A 25,375-nucleotide genomic window follows, 5' to 3' on the forward strand; every position below is an offset into this window, starting at 1 on the left:
GGGAAGAGAGCTTGGGGTTTTATTTCATTTTCCCTGTTCTTAAAAAACATGTTCAAAGGAAAAAATGTTTTTTGGCAGAGAGAGGCCAGGCACCTCAGTGTCCGCGTCCCCAGGCTCTGGGGCCGAGGCCCAGCCCCAGTGTCCCGATCTCCCCACGTGTTCCAGGCCACCCCAGCCCGTGACCTGGGGTTGGGTGGCTCCGGTCAAAGGTTGATTTACAGTATTGAGAAAGAGGTCATAAAAGAGACCCAAATGACATTGTAATTTTGTAAAAATTTCTCACTTGCTCGCTCACGTTTCTCCCTGCTGCTGCCCCGGGCCCCTCCAGCCCCCCAGAAGGGAGAGGAGGGCTGGGGGTGGTCAGGGAAGCTCCCCGTCCCCCAACGGCTCCTCCCGACTCTGGTCCATGGTGTCGCTGTCGGAGGTCTCCGAGTCGGAGGCGGTGTCCGAGGCGTGGGCCTCGGGGCCAGTACGGACAGGCTTCACAATGACCGCCTGCCGCTCCTCTTCCTGTCTCTCTTGGGTGCCCTCGATGTGCTGGATTGCCTGGGTGGGGACAGACGGTCCATGAGGCCTGGCCAGGGACGGCCCCCACCGCCACTGAACCAGACCTCCCGAGACACGTCCGCCAGTAGGCCTGGCGAGGAGGCAGGGGAGGCCAGCCAGGGTCCAGGAAACAGATTTTAGAAAACCCTTCTGTTGCGCTAAAAACTCCTTTGGGGAAGATGACAGCCTCAGCATAGCTTTGAATTGATGAGCAGTTTTAACATATTTCTGTCTGTCAACTTATTAAGAGTCATTGTTATTAATTTCATGATTCAATTTGTTGGGTTTATGTGCAACTAAAGTTCCAGGGGTTGAATGGTTTCTTTTGTCCATTTGGCCCTTGGTCTATTCATTAATGACTTTCTTTGATCTTTATTTGGTCTCCAAGGGGTCTAGCCCAAGGCCAAGCTCAGCATTACCTTTAGATGTGACCAAGAACATACTTCATCCTGCTTCTCCCTCCCCCTAGGAGGCCTAACTGACACCCTCCAGGGCCTAGGAAGACGGAGGTGAAAGAAACTCAAACTCTGTAATTCAGGCTCTGAGACCAAAGGGTCTTCTCAGCCAGAGACGTGGGGGCAGGATGAGCCCCTGAAAGTACTGCCCTGAGACCCTCTTTTAACCTGAAACCAGAATTACCCCTGAGGTCTTCTTAAAACCAAACAGTAGTCCAGCTTCACTAGTCAAGAATGTCTGCCCTGAGTACTTCGCTCTTCTAAGAACCGTCTGAAAGGAATCAAACTGACAAGGAGCACTGGTGCAGTGGTTAAGGCACTCAGCTGCCAACCCTTAGAGAGGTCTACAGTTCTAACCCAGCAGCCGCTCCAGGGAAGAAAGGTGAAGCACTCTGTTTCTGCAATGATTAACAGCCCCAGAAACTGTGAGAGCTGGACAATGAATAAGGAAGACCAAAGAAGAGTTGATGCTTTTGAGTTGTGGTGCTGGCGAAGAATGCTGAAAGTACCATGGATTGCTAAAAGAACTAACAGATCTGTCCTGGAGGAAGTGCAGCCAGAATGCTCCTTGGAAGCAAGAATGGCCAGACTTCGTCTCACCTATTTTGGTCATGTTGTAAGAAGGGACCATTCCCTGGAGAAGGATGTCATGCTTGGTAGGGTGGAGGGTCGACGAAAGAGGGAGAGGCCTTCAACGAGATGGATTGACACGGTGGCTGCGATGATGGGCTCAAGTATAGCAGGGATTGTGGGGCTGGCGCGGGATAGGGCAGTGTTTCGTTCTGCTGTGCACGGGGTCGGGTCGCTATGAGTCGGAAACGACTCGACGGTACTTAACAACAAGAAGAAACCCTACAGGGCGATTCTACGCTGTCCTCTAGGGGCGCTGTGAGTCAGAATCGACTCCATGGCAGTGGGTTTGGTTTGAGCTTTGCTTGGTAAAGATTGACAGCCTTGGAAATCCTCTGGGCAGTTCCACTCTGTCCTCTAGGGGCGCTGTGAGTCCGACTAGACTGGCAGGTAGTGGGTTTGGTTTGGGCTTTGCTTGGTTAAGACTGACAGCGTTGGAAACCCTATGGAGAGGTTGTACTCCGTCCTCTAGGAGCATGTGAGTTGGAATCGACTCCACAGCAGTGGGTTTGGTTTTGGTTTGTTGTGTATATTCTCAACCATAACATTTTTTAAAAAAGATGATAAATCTGGCACTATTAAGAAGAAAGGGTCCTCTCAGCAAACCCCATGTGGGGTGCAGGAACAGGGTCTTTAGGCCACACCATCCCATTGGCTTGGTGGCCTCCACCCCAGCTCTCTCAATGGAGTGGCCCCCCTGACAGGTGCAAGGACAGGGACTCAGTAATGAGCGCCACCCAGGCTCCTTGGGTTCTCATCACACTGAAGCCCCGCCTGGCCCCTGGGCCCAGGTACCTGCACGATGGTGTCCAGATTTTGCCGGGACGTGGAAACAGAGTTGATGACCGAGGAGGGGCCCATGGTGACGACGTTGATGTGGTGGGAAGGAGGGAGCGCTGGTGCCGGCACGATGACTGTGGGGTGGTGGGTGGGGGCCGGAGGGGGCAGGAGCTGCAACACAGAGGCTCTCAGGCTCTCCCCGAGGGGTCCCCTCGGAGCTCCTACCCCTGCCTATCTGTCAGTCATAGAAGGTGCCGGAAGAGCCCTGGGAAACCATCTACCCTGCCTACTGCCTCCCTGGGGCCTCCATCCCCAACTCACGGAGGGCTGGCCAATTTACACCCCCAGCCCCTCTGAATTTAAGAAATGAAGAAAAGGAGGGGCTTCTGGCCATCCCAGGTCATGTCACCCCTTTGCTTGGGAGTGTCTAGGGGGTGGGTCACCATTCAGCACAGTGCTGGCTGAGGGTAACTCTAGACATCGACAGCCAGGGCTCAGATGCCTGTTCCCAACCACTTACTAGCTAAGGGCCCTTGGGGTTGTTACTGAATGGGCCTGGATTTCCTCGTCTGTGAAACACAAGGCGCAATACCTCGGGCCTCGAGATAATGTACATGAAACAGGTGGGGACTGGAAACTGCTCAAGAAAAGCCTGCAGCGTGACCCCTTCAGCCTTGTGTTAGCTGGATGTTCAGAGGCACATGGGGAGTGTGAGCACCGTGAGGACAGGGGGCCTGCACTGCACCCAGCCCCCCCCCAGGTGCTGTCCACTCACCTGAGTTCTCAGGTGCTGCTGCTCCCGCTCCAGCTTCTCCTGGTGCAGCAGCCGGACCTGCTCCTGCTGCTGCTGTAGCTGCACCTGCTGTGCGATCACCTTGAGCTTCTCTGGGTACATGTGGGCCTCCAGTGAGCGCACCTGGGGCAGAGCAGCTGGCTCAGAGTCCGGTGGTGGCCACACCCGGTGCCGAGGCCCAGCCGCAGAGCCCTGCCCCAAACTCCCTCAGCCACAAAGCGGCCGTGCGCCTGCCAGAGACCCCGGCAGGGGCCAGAAACCAGAGGGGCAGCCCACGAGGCCTGCCTGCGGCGAGGCCCTCTCCTTTTCTGCCACTGTCCCAGCATGCCATGCTCCCTCCCCTCCACCTCGAGGCTTCCTGGCTGCTGTTCCCTAGACCTGGAGCCTCACCCTCCTCTCCTCCCAATCTCTGCTGAAGTCACGTGCACGGGGAGCCTTGCTGCGCCCCCTCCAGGGCCGAGTCAGAGGCTCCTAAGGAGACGCATGAAGGAACGAGCTTTAATCACAGCTGCATTTTTACGCTCCCAGAGACTATGAACTCCTAGAGGTTGGAGACCCGTCTCACGTTCTGCCTGTTGGCTATCCCACCTCTAGGCCTGACACAAAGTTGCTGCGAGCCATCAAGTTGATTCTGACTCATAACGACTCTGAGTGACAGAGCAGAACTGCCCCATAGGGTTTTCTAAGCTGTAATCTTTACAGGGGAGAAGCCCAGGTGGCGCAGTAGTGAAGTGCTTGATTGCAAACCAAAAGATCAGTGGTTCAAACCCACAGGGAGAAAGATGTGGCAGTCTGCTTCTGTAAAGACTGACAGCCTTGGAAACCCTGCATTGGCTTTCTACTCTGTCCTATAGGGTTGCTTTAAGTCAGAACCAACTTGATGGCAACAGGTTTGGTCTTCTGGGTAATCTTTGTGGGAGCAGATCGCCAGATCTGTTCTCCTGTAGAGCCGCTGAGTGAGTCTGAACAGCTAACCTTTTAGTTAGTAGCCAAGCGCTTAACCCAGTGTGCCAGAGCTCCATTAAGCGGGCACTCCTGTAACTAACTGTCCAAAAGGGCGGCAGAGGAGCAGGCTGGAGTCCTCCAGGCCAGCAGGGGGCGCCGCCTCACCTGCTCCTCCAGCATCATGCGCACCGAGCGCTCCTTGTCCAGCTGCTGCCGCAGCTCGATCATCTCCCGCCGCAGGTCCTCAGCCTTCTCGTCCTCCCAGATGTCCGGCGAGCCGATGCCCTCATCCTTGTCCTCTGCCCGCCGCCGCTTGGGGGATGAGCCACTCAGCTCCTGTAGACCCCGAGGGGCCGGTCAGTGGGACTTGACACACCGCTCCCACCACTGGGGAGGTCTAGGGGCGCTATCAGTGCCCTCAAGCTGTGAGAACATAGGTGGGCAGCAGGATGAAGGAGCCCCACTCTGCAAACCCAACACGCTGGCCAAGAGCCAGCCAGAACAGAGACCTGTGGACCTGCTTTCCACAGCGTCACCCCTGCAACTGGGTTGAATTAACCAGAGCCTGTGGAGTCAGTTCCAACTCCTGGCGGCCCCTCGTGCGCCAGAACCATGCTCCATGGGGCTCGAAGTGGCCTGATTCTCCAGAAGGAGATCACCAGGCCTTGCTTCCAAGGCACCTCTGGGTGAACTTGAACTCCCAACCTTCCGGTTAGCGGCCAAGTGCATTAGCCATGGGGACCACCCAGGGTTCCCACTTGGTGAAACAGCATCTCTCACAAATCCATCTCTACCCAAAACCTCTAAATGTGACCTGACTGGGAAATAGGGGTCTTTGCAGATAGATGTAATTAGTGACGATGAGGTCATACTAGAATAAGGTGGGCCCTAACCCACTGACTGGTAGCCTGATAAGAGAAGATGCAGAAACAGAAGAATGGATAACCACACTATGGTGCATACACACGGTGGAATACTATGCAACACTAAAGAGTAATGTAGAATCTATGAAACACACTGCATAATGTGGATGAACTTGGAGGACATTATACTGAGTGAAGTAAGTCAGTCACAGAAGGCCAAATGTTGTATAATCCACTATTGTAAAAAATCAAGGAGAGGTTTATATATGGAAGGAAATTTTCTTTGTCGGTTACCAGAGATGGGAGGGGAGAGGAGGGAAAATTACTAGACAGGCAGTGACAAGTATCGATTTGGGTGAAGAGTAAGGCAGTTTATCAAATCGAGTGACCAACACAATAACACTAAGGAAAAGGAAGACACAGAGGGGCACACGAGATACAGACCACAAAGATAAACCCTTTTACATCTACAACACTGCGTTATCAGTGATAGCAAACGTTAATCTACGGGTAAATAGATGGTTAGACAAGATGAATGATCAATTATGTGTAGGCAAAAGGGAATATAACCATGACCATATGTAAGGCCGGGAGACCATTATTTCTACATGTTATTTGTATGTGCTGTAACAATGTCCAGTAATATATCAAACAGTGTATCGGACATTAACAACCTGCAATATGCAGAGACACAACCTTGCTTGCTGAAAGTGAAGATGACTTGAAGCAATTACTGATGAAGATTAAAGACTATAGTCTGCAGCATGGATTACACCTCAACTTTAAAAAAAAAAACGAAAATCCTCACAACTGCACCAGTGAGCAGCATCACAACAAATGGAGAAAAGACTGAAGTTGTCAAGGATTTCATATTGCTTGGTTCCAATGGAAGCAGCAGTCAAGAAATCAGACAAGGTGTTGCACTGGGCAAATCTGGTGCCAAAGACCTTTTCAGAGTGCTGAAAGCAAAGATGTCTCTTTGAAGACTTAAGTGCACTAACCAAACTTACTGCCCTCGAGTTGGTCCCGATTCATAGCAACCCCTCCTTGGGTTTCCAAGGCAGTATCTCTACGGAAGTAGATTGCCCAACCATTTCAGAGCTCCCTAAGTGCACTAGGCATGTTATTTTAAATCGCCTCATATGCATGTGATAGCAGGACAGTGAATAAAGAAGAGGGAAAAAAATTGAGGCTTTTTGAGTTGTGGTGTTGGTGAAGAATACTGAAGTACCATAGACCATCAGAAGAAGGAACAAATCTGTCCTGGAGAAAGTGTAGCAGGAATGCTCCTTGGAAGCAAGAATGGCCAGACTTCGTCTCACTGACTTTGGTCATGTTGTTAGAAGAGAACATTCCCTGGAGAAGGATGTCATGCCTGGTAAAGTGGAGGGTCAGCAGAAAAGGGGAAGGCCCTCAATGAGATGGATTGACACAGTGGCTGCAACAATGGGCTCGGGTATAGCAGGGATTGTGAGGCTGGCACAGGACCGGGCAGTGTTTCGTTCTGTTGCACATGGAATCGCTATGAGTCGCAGCCGACTCAACAGCACCTCACAACAACAACATAACAATGTCCGTACAACTAGAACTAAGGGGGCAAAGTTATAATAACTTCAGTCAACCACCCTGATGGAGCAAGTTGTTGGACCTATGGGCTCAGACCCATGGTTGCAGGGGACATCAAGCTCAATTGGCATAATATACTACACAAAACATTGTTCCACCTCCTACTTTGGCGAGTAGCGACTGGGATCTTAAAAGCTTGCAAGCAGCCATCTAGATGCAATGATGGGTCTCTCCTCGTCCAAAGTAAAGAAGAATGAAAAAAACCAAAGATTCATGGAAAGAACTAGTCCTAGCGACTGGTACACCATGAGATCTGCAGCCTATATGACTATGAGACCAGAAAAACTAGATGGTGCCCAGCTACCACTGTCAACCACTCAGAGGGGGATCTATGTAGGAGATCCTGGATAGAGAAGGAGAACAATGTGGAACAAAACGCAAAATCATTTGGTGGGGGGAAGAAAGGGGGACCAGGTTTGCTGGTCTGATAGAGCCAGGTGGAACCACTGAGACTATGGCCCCTAGCTGCCCTTCAGGTCTGGAATTGAACCCATACCTGTGGCTTCCAGCCAAACAAAAGAGAGGCATAGGAGTTGAACATTTACCTGAGGTAGATACACTCCTTGGAGAGAACAATCATGGGAGAAAGAAGGGCTGCTTATGCACAGGGAGACTGCTCAGGGGGCAGGGGTGCATGGAGGGATGGACACAGGGAAGAGGTGACTGTCAAGAGGAAGTGGGGGAGGCTGTTGCATTGTGGTGAATTGCGGTCAATGTCATGAGACAAAGTGTATGTGAACTGCTCTATGGAAAGTAAATTTGCTCTGTAAATTTCCACCCAAATCACAATTTTAGAAATAAATAAATAAATAAGCTTGCAAGTGGCCATTTAGAGGCAACAATGGGTCTCTCCTTGTTCGGAGCAAAGAAGAATGAAGAAAACCAATGATGCACGGAAACAATTAGTCCAAGAGACTTATGGACCATGTGATCCTGAGCCTGTATGACCATGAGACCAAAACTAGATGGTGCCCAGCTACCACTGTCAACCAATCAGAAAGGGATCAGTACAGGAGATCCTGGATAAAGTGGGAGAACAGTGAGGAACAAACTCAAAATCATAAAAATGACCAGGCTTACTGGTCTGATAGAGCCTCGTGAGACCCCTGAGACTATGGCCCCTAGTTACCCTCCAGGTCAGGAAATGAACTCACTCCCAGGGCTTTCAGCCAAACAATAGACAGGCATATAGGATGATCATTTACATCAAGTAGATACACTCCTTAGAAAGGTCAATCATGGGAGAACAGAAGGGCAGCGTTTGCACAGGGAGGTAGCTCGGGGAGCAGGAATGCACAGGAAAAGAAGAACAAAGGGAAGAGGTAACTACAGGGAGAATGTTGAAAGAGAGTTGTTACACTGTGGGGAAGTGAAGTCAACCTCATGAAACAAGACGCATATGAACAGCTCAATGGAAAATGATTTTGCTCTGTAAACTTTCATCCAAGTCACAATACAAATTAAGAAAAAACAAAGAGAGAGAGAAGACATAGAGAAACATAGGCAGGGAATGAGACCAGGTCAAGAGGGAGGCTGAGGCTGGAGTGATGTGTCCACAAGCCAAGGAAGGCTGGGACCACAGGAAACTAGAAAAGACAAGGACGGACCCACCCCTAGAGGCTGGATTTCAGACTTCCAGCCTCCAAAACCGAGAGAATATGCTTGTGCTGGTTTCAGCCCCCAGCACGCTTTGCTGTGGTAGCCATAGGAGACACAGACCCCAAGTCCTTCCACAGCCCACTCCACCACACTTGATAGATGGGTAAACTAAGGCCCAAGTAGGAAGGCAAGTGCCAGAAGCAGGTGGGTTAGTGGTGAAAGGTGGCACCTGCAGGAATATCTGAGTCCCAGGCCAGTGTTTGGGGCCTGGGCACACCAGTGCTGGGGACAGGAAAGGGCTGGGCAGGTGGCAGGGCCCCCCCCCCGCTTGGGGCGGTACCTGGATGAAGCGCTTAAGCTGTGTGTTCTGCTGCAGAAGCCTGGTCTTCTCCTGCTCCAACGAGAAGATGTACTCAGCCGTCTGCTGAAGAATGGCCGCCTGGGGGCAGGAGGGGCCTTGAGTCAGGGACTGGGCTGGTGGCTTGTGAGCCGCCTCCTCCAGGAAGCCCTCCCGACCTTCCCTGGCTTGCCCACCTTGCTGAGCTTCTCGCCGTCTGTGTGGGGAATGAGGGTCTTGAGGGACTGAAAGCCGGCGTTGATGCTCTGCATTCGCCGCCGCTCGTTGCTGTTGGCGATCTCCCGCCGGATCCGCCGCTCCTGGTCCCGCTGGGTCTCAGGGGTCAGTGGAATGTTGGCCAGGCTGCAGGAGGGCAGGGCTACACTGAGGCCAGGTGAACTCTGGGCCCTGCCCCTAAAAGGCCCTTGTCTTTTTAATTCACCCCCAGAGGCACCAAGTGTCACCTGCATCCCTTCCACTGCAGAAGACACCAGGTCAGCCTGCCTCCACCCCCTGGGGACCAGCAGGGTAGCAGAGATGCAGCTGTGAAAGGCTGATCCCTGCTGGCTTCCCGGGGAGAGGGCCATCCTCCACAATAGGTGTCAAAGCCCCCAGGAGCTTCTCAACCAAAGAGCCTGGGTCCCGGTCCTCGAATCCGGCCAGCACCTGGAAACCTTCATCGTTAATGAGCAGCTCTGATTCTGAAGCAGGTGGGTCCCAGATGACAACCGAGATGCCTGGGCCCCAGCTACCATTACTGAACATTCTGATCAAAGAACTTACAGAAGAATCTTGATCCAAACCAGGGGGAAATGAAGAACAGGATTTTAAATTCTCATGGAATCCAGACTTTCTGGAGCCATGGAGGGTGGATGAACCCATGAAACTACTGACCTGAGATGATCTTTAAACCCTGAACCAAAAATATGCCCTGAAGTCGTCTTAAAACCAAACAATAGTTTAATTAGTGTTTAATTAGTCTGCCTTGAGCACTGTGGTATTTTTAAGAAGGATATGGGCTCAAAATGACAACAGCAACTCAGTAAATAGGAAGCTGAGGGGGCAGGGAGAACATCACTGAACTATATGCACGGCATTGTTGGATTGCTGTATGTTGTGCTATGTATATTCTCAACAAAAAAAAATTTTAAAGACACCTGGACCACCTCCCTTCCCAACCCTGTGTCCAAGTCTCTAGTCACAAGCCCCCACCCACACTGGCCCCAGCCATCCTGTGCAAAGACTCCAAAGAAAACAAGAAGCACTCACGCCACCAAGGGACACCAGGTCCATAGCCCCTGGGGACATTCTTCCCACCCCCGAGCCCACCCAGCCCAAGAGGGAGACCCACCCTGTGCCTGAGAAGCAGGGCTCCCAGCTCGCTGTGGCCGATTAAAGACCACAGGAGCCGCGGCCAGTGGGGTGAGAGAGAAGGCAGCCAGGGGCAGGGGTGAGGCTGCCGGGCAGCCGATTAGAGTCTGCGGGCCCAACACCACTGCTCCCAAAGGGTGGGCCTGTGTGTGGCCTGGAAAAGGCATGCCCCCCTTCCCGGTCCTCCTGCACCCCGCCCCCTCCTGGGCCTGATGGTTTCCAGATGCTGGGCTCCCAGCAGAGACGGCCAGCCCCACCCAAAGCCACAGCCCCGGCGTCTTCCTGAGGGGCCCTCCCAGGGTGACCGGCTTCAGGACTCGGCCAAGGGAGCCCAGGGCCCTAGGGGAACAGGAAGAAAGGGTCTGGGAAGCCCTGATTCCCCTGAGGGAGTCCGAGCCAAGGAGGTGCCTGGTCTCCCTCCCTGGCCATACCCAGGCCTCTGTGCCCGTCCTCCAGCAGAAAGGCATCAGCACTGAACCCAGGAGGGGTACCCATCTGCAACAGCTGGACACAGCCAGGGCTTTCCTGCCCCGTCTGTCCCACCTCCCTGGGGGATCCTGGACTCATCCCTGTCTCTCCCTGGCCCATGGCCTCTGCCAACAAGCAAAAGTGTGGCTGGCAGGGTAGGTGCCACATCAGACAAAGCCCCACACCAATATTGAGGTACAGAAACAAGTCAACTTCCTCTCTGCATCCAGAACCCAAAACCTGGGGCCCCAACCCACCCCAGGGCCTCTGTGCCTAGGGCACTGGGCCAGCACAAGGTTGTGGGATGTCAGAGCCAGAAAAGAGCCCCACTGGCCTCCTTTTAGAGTAGTGGGAAGAGACATGGTTTTAGGGTCAGGCAGCTGGCATGTGACTCCCCACCTTCTGGGCCAGAAAGGAGTGGGTGGGTCAAAGCTGGGGGGTCTTTGGTGTCAAAAGGAGGTGAGAGCGATGTCCACAAGAAGCCAAGGCCCCAGTGGAGGGGCACTGAGACCTGTATCTGGGAACATCCCCTGCCCCTGAGCTTACCCAGCCCCTGGGCTCCTTCTGGTATCCAGATGCCACAGCTGAACCCCCCCCCCAAAAAAAAAAAAACTCACTGCCGTCGAGTGGGTTCTGACTCATAGCAACCCCTCCTTGCGTTTCTGAGTTGGTATCTCTACAGAAGTAGATTGCCCAGTCTTACTTCCCAGGAGTGGCTGGTGGGTTTGAACTGCCAGTCTTCTGGTTAGCAGTCAAGTGCCTGAGGCACTACACCATCACAGCTGAACAGAGGGGGGTCAAAAGGGAGCTTCACCACATCCACCCTTGGGCTGCCAAGTGCTGAACTTCCCAGAGGGCCCACCTAGAGGACTCAGTAACAGGATAATAGTGGGGGGAAAAAAAATCCTTGTATCTTACACACGCCAGGGACGTACTTTGCTAAAATTTTCTCAGCAATTTGTCAGTCTTCTTAAGTCACACTCCCTTATGATTCCTAAGTAAGGATGCAAATACAGAGGCTAGGGAAGGGAACACTTCTACCAAGGGTGGAGCTGGAACTTGAACACTGGCCCCAGAGCCTTGCTCTGACCCAGATGGGTCTCAGGCCACAGGAACAGAGTGGGTTCTGTACCGTGCCACAAAGTTGGACACCCCAACAGACAAGTAACCTATTTTTCCCCAGGTGGGGAAGTGTCAGGGTAAGGAGGTGCCTGGTCCAACTTCTTGACTGTCCCCAGACAAAAATGTGTTTGCACTGAACCCAGAAGACAGCCATATGTGCAACAGCTGGACATAAGTAACACCTTCTCAGACAAGGCTGGGCATGGGCCAGGTGCTGGATTCAAATTAGCTCTCACCGTTATCAACCAAATGCTTTTGTCTTTTTTTCTCTTGTTTACAACCCCTTACAGATATGAGTCCGTCAGACTGGAGGGCACATAACAACAACAACAGATAAGGAACCCAGGGTCCCAGGGGAGAAATGACATGCCCAAGGCTAGAGAGCTAGCTGCTCCTCCCCTACCCCACCAGCTAACAGCACCTTCCCTTGTGAGCCTACTCCCACAGTGTTAGCTGCTGTCAAGTCAGTCCCTGACTGATGATGACCCCATACACAAAGGAACGCTGCCCACTACCTATGACTGGTTGTGGGTGGGACCCCTGTCACCCGTGGGGCTTCCACTGAATGATAATAGAAGCAAAACCACCAGCCCTTTGTTCCAAGTCCCTCTTGGTCTGAAAGTTCCGCTGAAACCTGTTCAGCATGACAGCAAAACCTAAGCCTCTGCCCACCGACAGATGTTGTCTGCACATGAAGGTCACTGGCTGGGAATCAATCTCGGATCTTCTGCATCAAAGGTAAGAATTCTCCCACTGAACCACCATGACCCCCTGTTGTCGTTGTTATATGCCGTGAAGTCGGACCCAACTCATAGTGACCCCTCCTAGGGTTTCTGAGGTGGCATCACTATGGAAGTAGATTGCCCAACCTTCCTTCCGAGGAGTGGCTGGTGGGTTTGAACCGCCAGCCTTCTGGTTAGCAGTCAAGTACCTTAAGTACTACGCCACCAGAGCTCCTCACGACCCGCTAGTCAACTCTTAAAACCCAAACCATACCCGCTGTCGTGGAGTTGATTCTGACTCATAGCAACCCTATGGATCAGAACAGAACTGGCCCATAGGGTTTCTAGGACTGTCATCTTTACAGAGGAAAACTGCCACATCTTTCTCGCATGGAATGGGCTGGTGAGTTCCAATCGCTGACCTTTTGGTTAGCAACCGAGTGCTTAACCACTGAGCCACCAGAGCTCCTTAGTCAACTCTTACCTGAGAACAAAGGTGGACAGTGAGGCCCGGAGACGTGAAGGGAATTTGCCCTGGGTTCAGCTGCAATGCCCAGCCACAACAGCCTTCCAGCCTGAGCCCCACCCACACCTGACCCAAATCAGAGCTCAGGGTGACCACCCTGCCCAAGCCGGCTGCCCCGCCATGAAACTTCAGCCCTGGAGCTGACCCTCAGACGCCCTTCTCCCCGCCCAGGAGGCCCGCTGACGGGAGACCAAAGGGACGCTGGACCCCAGCTCTGGGAGCCTCAGCTCCAAAGTTCCTGGAAGGAAAGGTCCTGGGTCCGGACAGGAAGCAGGGCTTCTGCTGGCTCCTCCTCCACGTTGGAGCCCCAACTTCACTTCCCCAATGTTCCATCCTTTCCCCTCCCCTCCAAACCCATCAGCCCAGCCTCCTGGCTCCTCCAAAGAACGGGCTGCTGTTAACCTTGTATCGATCCAAGAAAACAAGCTGCATCCCAAAATTACAGTTTCTCATGGGAACTTGGGGTCACCATCAAGACGCTTAATTATAATTCTCCTAAATACCCCTGGAAGCCCCAGCTGAGTTAAATAGACTGCTCTGATTGGTGAAATGCAGACTAAACAGGGCTCTCTCTGGTTGATGAAGTGCTCACTAACCAGAGGCTCCGATTGGTGGAGTACAGGCTAAACATGGATTCTGATTGGTAGAATGCTGTCTAATCGAGAATTCTTATTGGTGGAATGCTGACCAACCAAGTGTCCTATTGATGAATGTTGGCTAATTGGAACTTCAAGGTGATACTGCTCTTATAAAGTTTATTTCCCAGCAAACAGCCTGGAAGTAGCTATTGTGGTTTTGCACTTAGCCACCGCAATGTAAGAGCCCAAGGGCCCCTCCACAGTTCAGCTACATCAGATTCTCCCAGGTGAGCAGTGAAGGTGGCTGGTGCCCCCTTCCTCACTGCTAACAGTCAAGACTCCTGGAGGCTGCTCGGGGGCTACCCCTGATATAAGACAGGGCACTGGGCAGCCAGAACCAAAGGAACAAAGTCTGGATGCTTGACTCCCATGTCAAGACCAGAGCTGCCACCCCATCACCAGAATTACCACCCACCGCTGGACAGCCCTCTGGGGACAGCTGGTATTCCAAGCAGAGGCAATGCGCCCCCTGACTGGTAGCCCTCCCTCCTGCCCAGCCGTAAGCCAAGTGTGGCAGTTAAGTTTGTGTGTCAACTTGGCTAGGCCTGTTGCATGGCTGGGCAGCTGGATGGAGTATTCCCCATGATGAGACTGGTGGTACTCAACTCCATGGTGGCATCTGCTGCCTTAGGGATGTGGTCTGCTTCCTGTATATACGCAGAACCCTTGGGGAATGGTCTCTAACCTATGGCACGCTTGGACCCTGCATGTAGCCGTATTGTTGTTCAGCAGCCTGCCATGCTCTGCCGACCCTGGGACTTACCATGGACTTGAATTAATGCCCTGCAGTGTGGTGTGGTAACATGGGGACTGTGCCATTTTATTTGTCAACCTTGAGCTTGTTAGCCTCAGCAGCCAGTAGCTGCCTGAGTGAAGAGATGCCTCTAGCTTCAGTGGGCCGGGAGCAAGAGGCAGAGGTGAAGCCCAAGGTCAAGGGGCTTTCACACAGCTAACAGTCACTTTGAACTTGGACTTAAAGCCTCCAAACTGTGAGAGAATAAACTCCTATTTGTTCAAGCCGTCCAATTTGTGGTACATTCCTGTCAGAGCAGCGGCAGGTAACCAGAACACCAAGTATCCCCCATCCCTCACACATAGCCCCTGCCCGGCTCCCACCTTCCTCATTTCACACTGCTGGAGGCCAGCACTTCCCCCAGGGACTTTCACATCCACAGTTACGGTGGGACAGTGGGTGCACTCAGAATATCTCCCATACCCAACAAAGAGGACCCTACCACCAAGGGTACCAATGCTCTCTTCTCTCTCTGCGACACAGCAACTGCCAAGACCCTCCAGACATTCCACTCCAGCCGTGGGCAACCTGCTGCCTCTCCCCTTGCCCCTGCCCCCAACACACCTCACCCAAGCTGTTCTGTCAGAAACACCCTCTCCCCTCCCTGCAACTTCTCCAGCCCATCAGAGGGGACCCTGCACGAGGTTCACGTTCAAACTCCAGCCCTGCCATTTACCACCTGCGGAACTCCAAGTCTAAACACTTAGTCTCCCAAAGCCTCAGTTTCCCCACCTGTACATGGTAAACATGGCCTCACTTCACGAGGTCGTGGGGAAGTTTAAAAACAAAGCAGGTAAGAGGATGGCCTGTTCTTCCAGGGTTTGTACTCAGGTCTCCAGGAGACCCCAAGGTTTCCCTCAGGGGGCTGACACCACTTCTTAGCACCTTGAGACTGCGAGGTACTGAGGGCAAGGGGCAAGGTCTGGTGTGCAACTGTATTCACAAAAAAAAAAAAAAAGGTGACAACACACTCCAAAGTCCTTAACTGCTCTCTAAGGCAAGTCCATGGAGGCACGAATGGTTAGCACGCTCGACTGCTATAACCGGGGGCTGGGGGGTAGGGGCCACCCAGAGGCAACTCTGGAAAAAGACCTGGCAGTCTGCTTCTGAAGACTCAGCCACTGAGATCCTGTGCGGCACAGACCTCCTCCAACACACGTCAGATCACCACGGGTTGGAATCGGCTCAAAACAAGAGACAAAGCCGTAGGGGTACTTGGTCTCCTTTCCCCTCAGAGGGCAGCAGTTACAAGGATAGAGGTCACTGCGCTCTGCTTGTAGGAAGCTTGTAGGCATTATAAGGGCTACCTGCGCTCTCCATACCTGAACGATAGCTGTGGGCCAGGCACCGTGCAAACCATTCTGCAGACATCCCGGCATTTAAGCCCCACACAACTGCACTATGCCCGCTAACCTATATGATCCCGCATCTTGCACAGCGAGAGCTCACTTGTTCCAAGTTCAGCAGGATCCAAGCAGGCACCTGAGGGCTGCACCATGACTCGCAGAGCCCTGGCTCCATGCACAGGAATACCACCACCATCCCACGCTAGTAGCTCAACTTCACAGGGACTCAGTTTTATAGAGGCCAAGAACAGTTCGGTGATTGGTCCAGACCACATAGCTTCTGGTCCAGCCTCCTCTGGTCGGTGAGCCACGAGGAGGGGAAGTCGAGAGAATTATGCTGGTCAACTGCTCCGCTTCCCAGCCTCTGTGTCCCATCCTTACATAGGAATCATTAAGGCAACTTAACTCATAGCAAGACTGTGGCAAACCACTGAGGAAATTCCAGCAAAGCAACAATAACAACAACAAGCCCCTAGGACATATAAGAGCTCAAGGATTTTTTTTTTTTTTTTTCAATTATTATCCTGTTGCTATGCCTTCCAAGTAGGTTTTCTGGAAGGTTCAGCACTCACCGGCCGCCTGACCGCTAAACTGGCCCATCGACCCAGAGGCACTGACTCTGAACTAGAAGGTAGGAGCCATGGTGGTTGGAGGTGGATACGTGTGCAAGCAACCCCACCTGGTTCCTGCAGCCCCAGGGGTCTACCCAGCAGGGCTACGGAGTGCAGGACTCCTCCCCCCTCAATCCCCGCCCCTCCTGCCCCGGGCGGTGTAGCACGTGGCCCCAGCCCTAGGGAGCCATTTCGTTCCTGGAGCAGCGCGGCAGGAAAGGGACCACAAGTCCCAACTTCTGCACGCTGGAGACTCCCCTCCACACTCGGGTCGCGCTAAAAATCTCAGTGCTCGAGCTCTTCTCGAGATTCGAGTTCCGAGTATCTGCATTTTAAAAAAAGTCCCGGGTGACTCGACTGTGCGTGGCCCAAGAGTCCACCACGGTTTAGGAGCCAGCCAGGGTCGCTGCGGGCTCTGTCCACCCACCAGGCTTGGAGACCCGATGCCATCGGCTTATGTCTGGGGCAAGGGGCGTGCGATGGGAAAGTTTGCAGCGGAGACCCACGTGCGGCGGGAGGCGCACGATGCGGCCTGAGTAGCTGGGGGACGCCTTCAGCCGTCCACCTCTGCAAAAAGCCTCCCCTCCCGAGCTGAGCTTTGTGCACGGAAAGCGTGGCCCGGGCGCGCCTACAACTCCCACAATCCCGCACCCGCTGGGTCCAGAGAACTACAGCTCCCGCGAGGACCCGCGCGCGGAGGCCCGCCTACTCCAAGAGGGCTGCAGAGTCACGTCCAGGCCTCGCTAGTAAACAGCGCCAGGACGCGGGCAGGCGAGCGAGCGGCCGCCAACGCGCCCAGGGCCACGGCGCCCGCAGGCCGGCCTGCTGTGACCCCTGGGTCACGCCCACCCCCGCACTCCCCACGCGAGCACGCCCCCGACCCCGCTGCAGCCCGGCTCTTTGCAACCACGCACCCTTCTCGGCTCCCCGCCCCCCACCCGCGTCCTAGAGCCGTGGCATGGCTGCATTGTAGCCGTCCGTGCCGCCGCTCTACACGCGCCCCGGCTCCCCTAGAACCTCCTTGGGGGGGTGCCCAGAGAGCGCGAGGAAGGAGCGAGAGGAAGGAAGCCGCCGCGGGAGGGGGGAGGAGGAAGAGCGGGGGGGAAAGCCACCAGCACCCAGCATGGCCGGGACTGCTGCAGAACCACGTGGGTCTGTTTGCAATTTACAAACGCCGCGACTCGCCCGCCTGCAGCGGACAAAAGTAGCCGGGGCCGCTTGGGGCCCCCACGATCCGAGAGAGCAAGGTCCCCGGGCAGCGCGAGCCCGGCGATCGGGGCTGCAGCAGCCCCCGCGGCTAAGAAAGGCGAGCGGGGCCGGCGGCGCGGGCCATGCGTGCGCACACGCGCGCCGGCCCGGGCGGGCTGGCCAGGGGCTGCAATCGTAGAAAGGGGGTGGGGGGAGCAGTACACACCTACAGAGCCCTCCTATCACTTCTTTCTCTGTTTTCCTGAAATGTTGCAAAGAGGGCACCTTCTGAGTGGGCACCATGAAATACTCCATAGCGATCTGCCCCCCTCCTCTGCAGAAGCCAGGTCCCGCGGTTCGCCGGAGAATGCAAGATGGAAATCCGAATCAAAGGGCAGCGCCGGACGGAGGTGCAGGCTCGGCCGGTCCCAGATGCTGGCGGCGGCGGCGGCGGCGGCGGCGGCGGCGCGGGGAGGGAGGCGGACGGGAGGGGCGGGAGGGAGGGCTCTCCGGCCTGCCTCCCCGGGCGTGTGTGTATGTGCGTGTGTTTGCAGCTGATCAGATGTCTGTTTCAAGGCGGGAAACAGCTGGTGAACACTCAGCACTCCCCCGGCCTCCTTCCGCGGAGTAAGGAATTGCATGTAAACAAAGGACTATTTGCAGCGCCCCCCGGGCGGCGCGGGGCTGGGGCGAGAGGGGAGCGGGCCCCTGGGGGCCGGCTGCGGCCGGGGTCTGTCCGCTTCCCCCGGGCGCTGGGGGCTGGGGGCCGCAGGCGGGCTGGGGGGGCTCGGCGTGAATGGAGCGAGCTGCGGCCGGGCTACATGCGCCACTATGGGTGATGAGGTCCATCAGCTGACAGGTTGGCAAGCGTTGCGAAAAAAAAAAAAAAAAAAAAGGCCAGCCACCGCGAGGGAGCCCAGCCCGCTGCGGCCTGGGGTCCGCCGGGGACCTGCCTGGTGCAGGCTCCGCGCGCACGGCGGCCCCGGGGGGCCGCGGTCCGGGCGCGCAGCGGGTCCGCTGTGCAGGGGCGGCGGGGAAGGCGGTGTTGGGTGCGTGCATGGAGCGTTTTTTAATTCCACGATTGCAAATGCACGGAGCACAGCCGCTCTGGCTCGCTCCCTCAGAGCCCAGGGCCCCCTGGAATCTTGCGTCACAGCAACCGCTTCCCACATGTACCTCGGGGCTGCTGCCCCACCGGCCTTCTCCCCCCACGCCTGCCCAGCTGCCCGCCCAGCGCGGACCCTGGGAATCCCGGAACTGGAAATTGGAGGGAAAGGGGGGCGCGCCGGGCGCCTCGGATACTGGGGCTGCTCTAGGACACGGGGCCCGGGCGGGGAGGGGAGGGTGGAGGCGGGCCAGAACGGCAGCGGCCCGGGGGCAGGCTGCCAGCGCGGCCGGGAGGTCTGGTGGCTGCTGCCGGGTCTCCTCCTACCGCCGCGAGGCCGCACGGCAGGAGGCCCGCCCCTGCTGGCCCGGGCAGACGGAAGGCAGCAGCCTCCCATTCACTGCAAAGCCGTCGGCGGACATGCTCCTCCGCCAGGGTGCGCTCCCTAAGAGAGGTGGCGAGCTTCCGTCCCCCCCTCCCCACCTTCCGGCCCCAGGCACTCGCCAGGCTCCTGCAGGCACAGGAAGCCCACGCCCGCCTTGGAATGTCCTCGCCCCTGCCCCCCGCCTTTCCCAAGGCCATCTGCCTTCAAGGATCCGCCCAGATCGCACCTCCTAATTGAACACTCGTACTAATGACAATGATCACTGTTACTAGTATTTACTGCTGTTGTGAGATGTTTGGAGCACCTTGTAGGTGCCTGCCAGCTCTGCGTCCGTGTTCTCCAAGCCTCAAAACTACCTCTCCTGTGAAGTCCCTCTAACAGCAGTGCCAGACCGCTTAGCATCAATGTCCCTGGCAGGTTTATTTAAAAACGCAGCATCCTTGGGTGGTGCCTGAGACCTACGGAGTCGCAATCTCATGGCCACTGACTCCAGAATCTTGAAAGAACAGGTGGCAACGATGCTCTCCTACGCTGGAACCATCCCATTTTGCAGGTCAGGAGACAGGTCAGTGAGTTTGTTCAGGGTCCCCAGGAAGTAAGTGGCAGATCTGGGATTCACACAGCTTTTGTCACCAGCGGCTCCCTTCCCCTCACCTGACCCATCTGTGATTAAGGCCTTGTTTAGTACATAACTCATGCTTACGCTCCATCGGTCACACATGGTTACGTGTGGCCTTAAAATTTTTCTCACTGGCCCGGTTTTGTCTTCCAGAAAACCAAACCCAAACTCACTGCCATCTAGTCGATTCCAACTCATGCCAACCCTATAGCACAGGCAACCCTGCTGACCCATAGGGTTTCCAAAGATGAAATTTTTATGGAAGCCAGATTACTGCCTCATCTTTCTCCTGCAGAGCAACTAGTGAGTTCCAACTGCCCACCTTTTGGTTACCAGCCGAATGCCTTAACCACTGCACCACCAGGGCTCCTTTCGTCTCCCAGAAAATAGTGAATTCCCTAGATAGGGGCTGTCTGTGGTCACCCCTTCTCTCTTCATGGGTCAGCACAGGGCTGGACACACAATGAAGGGAGCTGTCTGAACTAACCTGACATCCCAAGGCCTTGGGCCTCTCCCTGCCCAGGCAACAGTGTTCGTGGAGACAGCCTCTGGAGGGAGAGAGGGAGACAAAGACTCACACAGGGCATTGCCTGGTTCCCGGCACCAGACCAAGCAAGACCTGAGACCCCTGGGGCCACTTGCCCTTCTGCTGAAGCCCCCCCTGAAGAAGTGGGGTTTGGATCCTGGCTAGGGGATGGAGGAGAGTGGCACCTCTGCTTTTCTTGGAAGTCATTCCGAGGCCCAGGGCTGGGACCAGGCTGAGACAAATGGTGTGAAGTCACAAACTTTCAGGGAGTGCAAAAAAAAAAAAAAAAAAACCTCACCAATCAAGATTAGTACTTTTTTTTTTTTTTAGTTGAAGTGACATGCACACACCATAAAATGAGCCATTCACTGGCATTTACTGCACTCAACAGCCTCGTGCACCCATCTCCTCTGCCTAGTGCATCACCCTGAAAGGGAGCCCTGGCCTACTCAGCAGTCCCTCCCCGGGTGCCCCCAGCCTCCAGCCCCTGGCAACCACTCATCTATCTTCTGTTTCTGATTGGACCATTCTGGGCACCGTGCAGTATCTGCCCTTTCGCGTCCACTTCTTTCACGAAGCATGTTTTCAAGGTTTGTAGCGTTGTAGCCTGTGTCGCTGCTCCGTTCCTTTTTATTAATGAACATACTGCGTTGTACAGCTATCCCACACCTTGCTGATCTACTCACCTGCTAAGGAGCCCTGGTGGCACAAAGGTTCAGAGCACTTGGCTGCTAACTGGAAGGTAGATAGTTGGAACTCACCAGCTTCTCCACGGAAGAAGATGTGACAGTCTACTTCTGTAAAGGTTACAGCCCTAGAAGCCTTATGGGGCAGTTCTACTCTGTCCTATAGTGTCGCTATAGGATGACCACGGGAATCATCCGTTGATAAGACATTTAGGCTAGTTCTACCTTTTGGCTATTGTATAGAAATATCTTAATGTGTTACTTTTCCCAAATCAAAATGAATGCAAAAAGGCCACGACAAACAAAATACGCACATTTTAAATAAAGACAAGATTGCGAGTACTGACTTCTCCCAGTCTGTGATTTGGGTCCTGTCTACTTGACTGCTAACCAGAAGGCTGGCGGTTCAAACCCGCCAGCCACTCCTCGGAAGGAAGGTTGGGCAATCCTACTTCTGTAGTGATACTGCCTTGGAAACCCAAGGAGGGGTCACTATGAGTCGGGGCCGACTCAACGGCAAATAACAACAACTAAAGACACTCTCACTCAGACCGGTTTCACTGTTTCTGCCAAAGGGAACTTCTCATATTGCTGCTCCCAGCCCAGCGCCCTGGGACAGCTCAGATGTACAAGTCAAAACACCCCTGGGCTCCCTCAGCCTGCCCGCTGCTGGCCCCAGGCCTGAAATACCATCACTGCCCCCACCCCAACACCACCTTTCACATCACATGATCCTTCTGTGCAGCAGTCAACACACCGAGTCCCCAAACTGCAGGGCTTCCTGCATTCCCATGAGGCTCTGTACATCCCTGAGCCTGGCCTCTTCCCCGACGTCTTCCCAACTCCTGAAATCCTCCTACCATGCACTAGCTCGGAGCCCTCCGTGGGCTCAGCAAGGTCTCTCAGACCCTTAATCTCGATATGTCCTTCACCTCCTTGCTCTAAATCAGTCGGCCACTTTTTCTGTAAAAGCTCAGAAAGTAAATACTTGAGGCTTTATAGGCCAAGTGGTCTCTGTCAGCTGCTCAATTCTGCAGCTCAACGAAAAGAAAATGAATGGGCATTTCTGTGTTCCAATAAAACTTTATAAACACACTGGATTTCATGTAATGTCCATGTGTCACTACGGTGTAGTAAATTACCTGGTATGACTTTTCTAGCCGTAAGTCTTTGTAAACTCTGTAGTGGAATTTGCCCTGAGCAACTGAGTAGCTCCTGATCATTAAAGTTATCCACCTGGGGTATTTCTGTTGAGAGTGGTACAAAGCAATGTTCTGGGAAGTTCACTCTCTCTCAGGTGTTTAGAATTCTGCTGCTATGATTGGCCAGTTTGGCCACTCTGCCAGGCTTAAAAGGAGTCCTCCTAGAGGCAGAAGGAGTCTCTCTGACTGGTGGCTGAGAAAGATTGCTCCTGAGTTCTCTCCTGAGAGACGCGTGCTGCTGAGAAAGAGACACAAAAGACACGCACTGCTGAGAGAGACACCGAGAGACACGCACTGCTGGGAGAGAGGCTGTGAGAGACTGTTGGCTAGAGACAGCAGGCTGAGACACTGCGCATTGTTCCTGAACTTGAGTTGTAGCCTGCTGCTTCCCTAACAAACCCCATAATCTGTGAGTTCTGTATGGCCACTGCAGCGAATTATCCAACCCAGCAGAGAGGTGGTGGGTGCTGCGAGAAGAACGGTTGGTGTCAAGGTTGGTGAAAGGGCTGGAGGGAGGTAGCATGTCTGGCCTCACAGCCTTGGGCTACTGATGGTGATTCTGTCTTCCTCTTGTGGGGTTAGAGGAGGTCAGAAGATGCAGCCTCCCTGCCCCTTTGGCAGTAACAAAATAGCATTCTTATCTTTCCAACCATTTTTAAAAGTGTGACAATTACCACATGCTTAGTGGCTTATAACAAAGCACATTTATTGTCTTCCACGTCTGGAGGTCATATATCTCTTACTAGGCTAAAACAGCAGCTGGGGGTGGTGGAGACACCCTTAGCTTGCAACTGTAACCCCAACTTGTGGCAACTACAGGTACGTCAGAGAAGAGCTATCCTCCACGAGGTTTTCAGCGGCTGATTTTTGGGAAGTAGATCACTAGGTGCCTCTCAATGGACTAGATCCGCCAACCTTTCAGTTGGCAGGGAGTGCGTTAACCATCTGCTCCACCCAGGGGCTCCCTTGCAACTCTAATGCAGTTAAATCCAACTCAGCCTGCCCTGGGAAAACAAAAGCCTGCAGCCTCGCGATGGACCTTATTTCTCAATGCCAGCCAAGAGCCTCGGCTGAGCCCTGTGGCAGCTGGAGATGCCACCACACTGCCCTGGTCCATTCTGTGCCCCACTCTGAAGATGGTTTTATCCTTTCTCCTCAAACCTCCAACAACTCCTCTTCCTCACTCTCAGTCGATGATGATCTCACTTCCTGTTTCTCTGGGGTAACAGAAGCATCAGAAGGGATCCACCTCCTACTCACTCACATCCCCATCTCCATCAGCGCCTGCCATTGCCCTGGGTCCATGCACGGAAGACTACAGTGCCAGCCCCCGGTCTATTCAGAGGTGTCGCTCTAGCAACTGTCCCTCCATTGCATTTCCATCACCACAAAACAAGCTGTCATAATTTCTATTTTAAGACAAACAACAGAACATCTCGGCCCTCCATCCCCTTCCAGCCACTGCTCCTCCCTCTGCTTCCCTTTACAGCCACCCTCCTTGCAATGGGTGCCTTGCTCTTTCCTGTACTAGCTCCCACTGCCCTGGATACCCGAGGACTGTGGCCCAACAGACGTCTGTCCTCTGCACAGCAAAACCAGAGGGTCCTCAGCTCCCTGCTCCTCTCACTGCTCCCCCCTGCCAACGCCAAGCCCAAGCAGGAGGAACGAGTGAGTATCATCGGCAGGGTTCGGAGGGGAAGCAGCAAGTGGCCTAGCCACGCGGTCATGAGGAGTGAAGCTCTGCTACCTGCTATGGCGCGGACGAACCCTGACACATGGTGGGACTCCTTTCTTGTGAAATGTCCACCAGTCAAATCCACAGAGACAGAGATAGGTAGGTGGCTGTCGTGGGTGGGGAGAAATGCTGAGTGACTGCCAATGGGTCCAGGGCTCCTCTCGGGTGAGAAAAATGTGCAAAAAATGATTATAGCACTGGCTGCCCGGCTCTGTGAATACACTAAACACCATTCAACCGTCTACTTTAAAAGGGTGAATTGTGTAGTATGAGAATCATAACTCAATAAAGCTGTTCTTTAAAAAATAAAATAAAAGACTTTATTGACCCTGAAGGTGGTCAGAAGTCCAAGGGCCCCAGAAAACACAGGATCCCCAGAGCAGGGGGTTCCAGGGCCCATCTTCACCCTCAGTGCCCTGGGAGTCCTGGCTGGCTCTGATGGTGCCCTTGGCATAGCCCTTCTCAGGACAAACACTGCCCTTGTCCCAGGCTGGCCTCCAACCAGAAGATGGGAGCTGCTCATTGCACAAATATGAATAATAAGGACACAAATTTCAACTGCTGCCAAAAACCATCAGCAAGGTGGCTGCTGGTGTTGACTCTGCAGGTGGCAGCACCAGGGGTGGGGCTGGGGCTGGGGGGCCGGACTGTTTTTCCAACTTGCAGCTTCCATGTCCAGAATACTGTCCTTCAATTGGACAGGGTCTCACTGCTGCATAACACACTGCCACAGCATTAGCGGCTTCAGACAGACCGTTTATCTCATGGTTCAGCAGGTCGGAAGCCCAGATGGGCCTGGCACGGCTGGGCTCTCTGCTCAGGGTCTTACAGAGGTCTCGGCAGGGGCGATGACCTCCTCTGGGGCTTGGGGTCCTCTCCTAGGTCCCTGTTGTCTTGTTGGTTGTCGGCAGAGGGCACCCTCAGGTCCCAGGGGCTACTTTCAGCTCCTCCCATCTCTGCTTCCTCAAGTGGCTCCCTCTCGTGCTTCCAATCTGATGTCTTCTGCAACCAGCCAGAAAGCAACTCTTCCTTTAAGGACTTGTGTGACTGGCTTAGGCCCACCTAGATACTCTCCCTATATAAGGTCAACTGTGCTATGTAACAAAGCCTAATCAGGGCAATGGTATCCTATTCACAGGTAAAGGTTGGTGGTTCGAACCCACCCAGTGCTGTGGAAGGCAGGCTTTGGCAATGTGCTTCTGTAGAGATTACAACCAACAAAGCCCCATGCAGCAGTTCTACGCTGTCACACACGGGGTCGCCAAGAGTTGGAATCCACTTGATGGCCCATACTCAACAGGAGGGGATCAAGGTGAGGTTTCCACTACTACCGAGTCGATGCCAATTCATAGCGACTCCCACTGGGTTTTCAAGGCTTTAAATCTTTACATAAGTAGACTACCTCATCTTCCTTCCGCAGAGAAGCTGGTGGGTTTGAACCTCTGACCTTCTGGTTAACAGCCAAATGCCTTCCCAACTACACCCCCAGAACTCATTTAAGGTTAGGGTCACTGGGGGTCATATGAGAACCCTGTTACCCCAGTGGGGAACGTGGAGGGGTGTCGAGATGGTTAAGGGGCTTTCCTAAAGACATTCAGAGAACTGGAGATGGAACCTACCTAAGTGGGGATCTATGTCCCCAACGTTAATTCAAGGCTTTGATTCTCTACACAAAAATACCAGGTGCAGGGGATGGACCCATGACCTTTGGAGGCCAAGTACGCTCTGGTGCATATGGGACCACAGCCTGCTTGGGGA

General features: G+C 54.1%; 1 protein-coding gene across 1 annotated transcript; it reads right to left on the reverse strand.

Moving 5' to 3' along the window:
• Positions 1-360: 360 nt before the first annotated feature.
• Positions 361-17,674, reverse strand: TFAP4 (transcription factor AP-4). Its single transcript, XM_007939580.1, has 7 exons — positions 17,586-17,674; positions 8,772-8,937; positions 8,578-8,676; positions 4,315-4,485; positions 3,187-3,327; positions 2,427-2,582; positions 361-546 (listed from the first exon to the last, which is right to left on the reverse strand). Exons 1-7 carry the CDS (start codon positions 17,672-17,674, stop codon positions 361-363), a joined length of 1,008 nt encoding a protein of 335 aa, XP_007937771.1.
• Between the last annotated feature and the right edge of the window lie 7,701 nt (positions 17,675-25,375).

Source organism: Orycteropus afer, unplaced genomic scaffold, assembly GCF_000298275.1.
Source record: "Orycteropus afer afer isolate SDZICR_OR568_19922 unplaced genomic scaffold, OryAfe1.0 scaffold00061, whole genome shotgun sequence".
NCBI classification, from domain to species: domain Eukaryota; kingdom Metazoa; phylum Chordata; class Mammalia; order Tubulidentata; family Orycteropodidae; genus Orycteropus; species Orycteropus afer.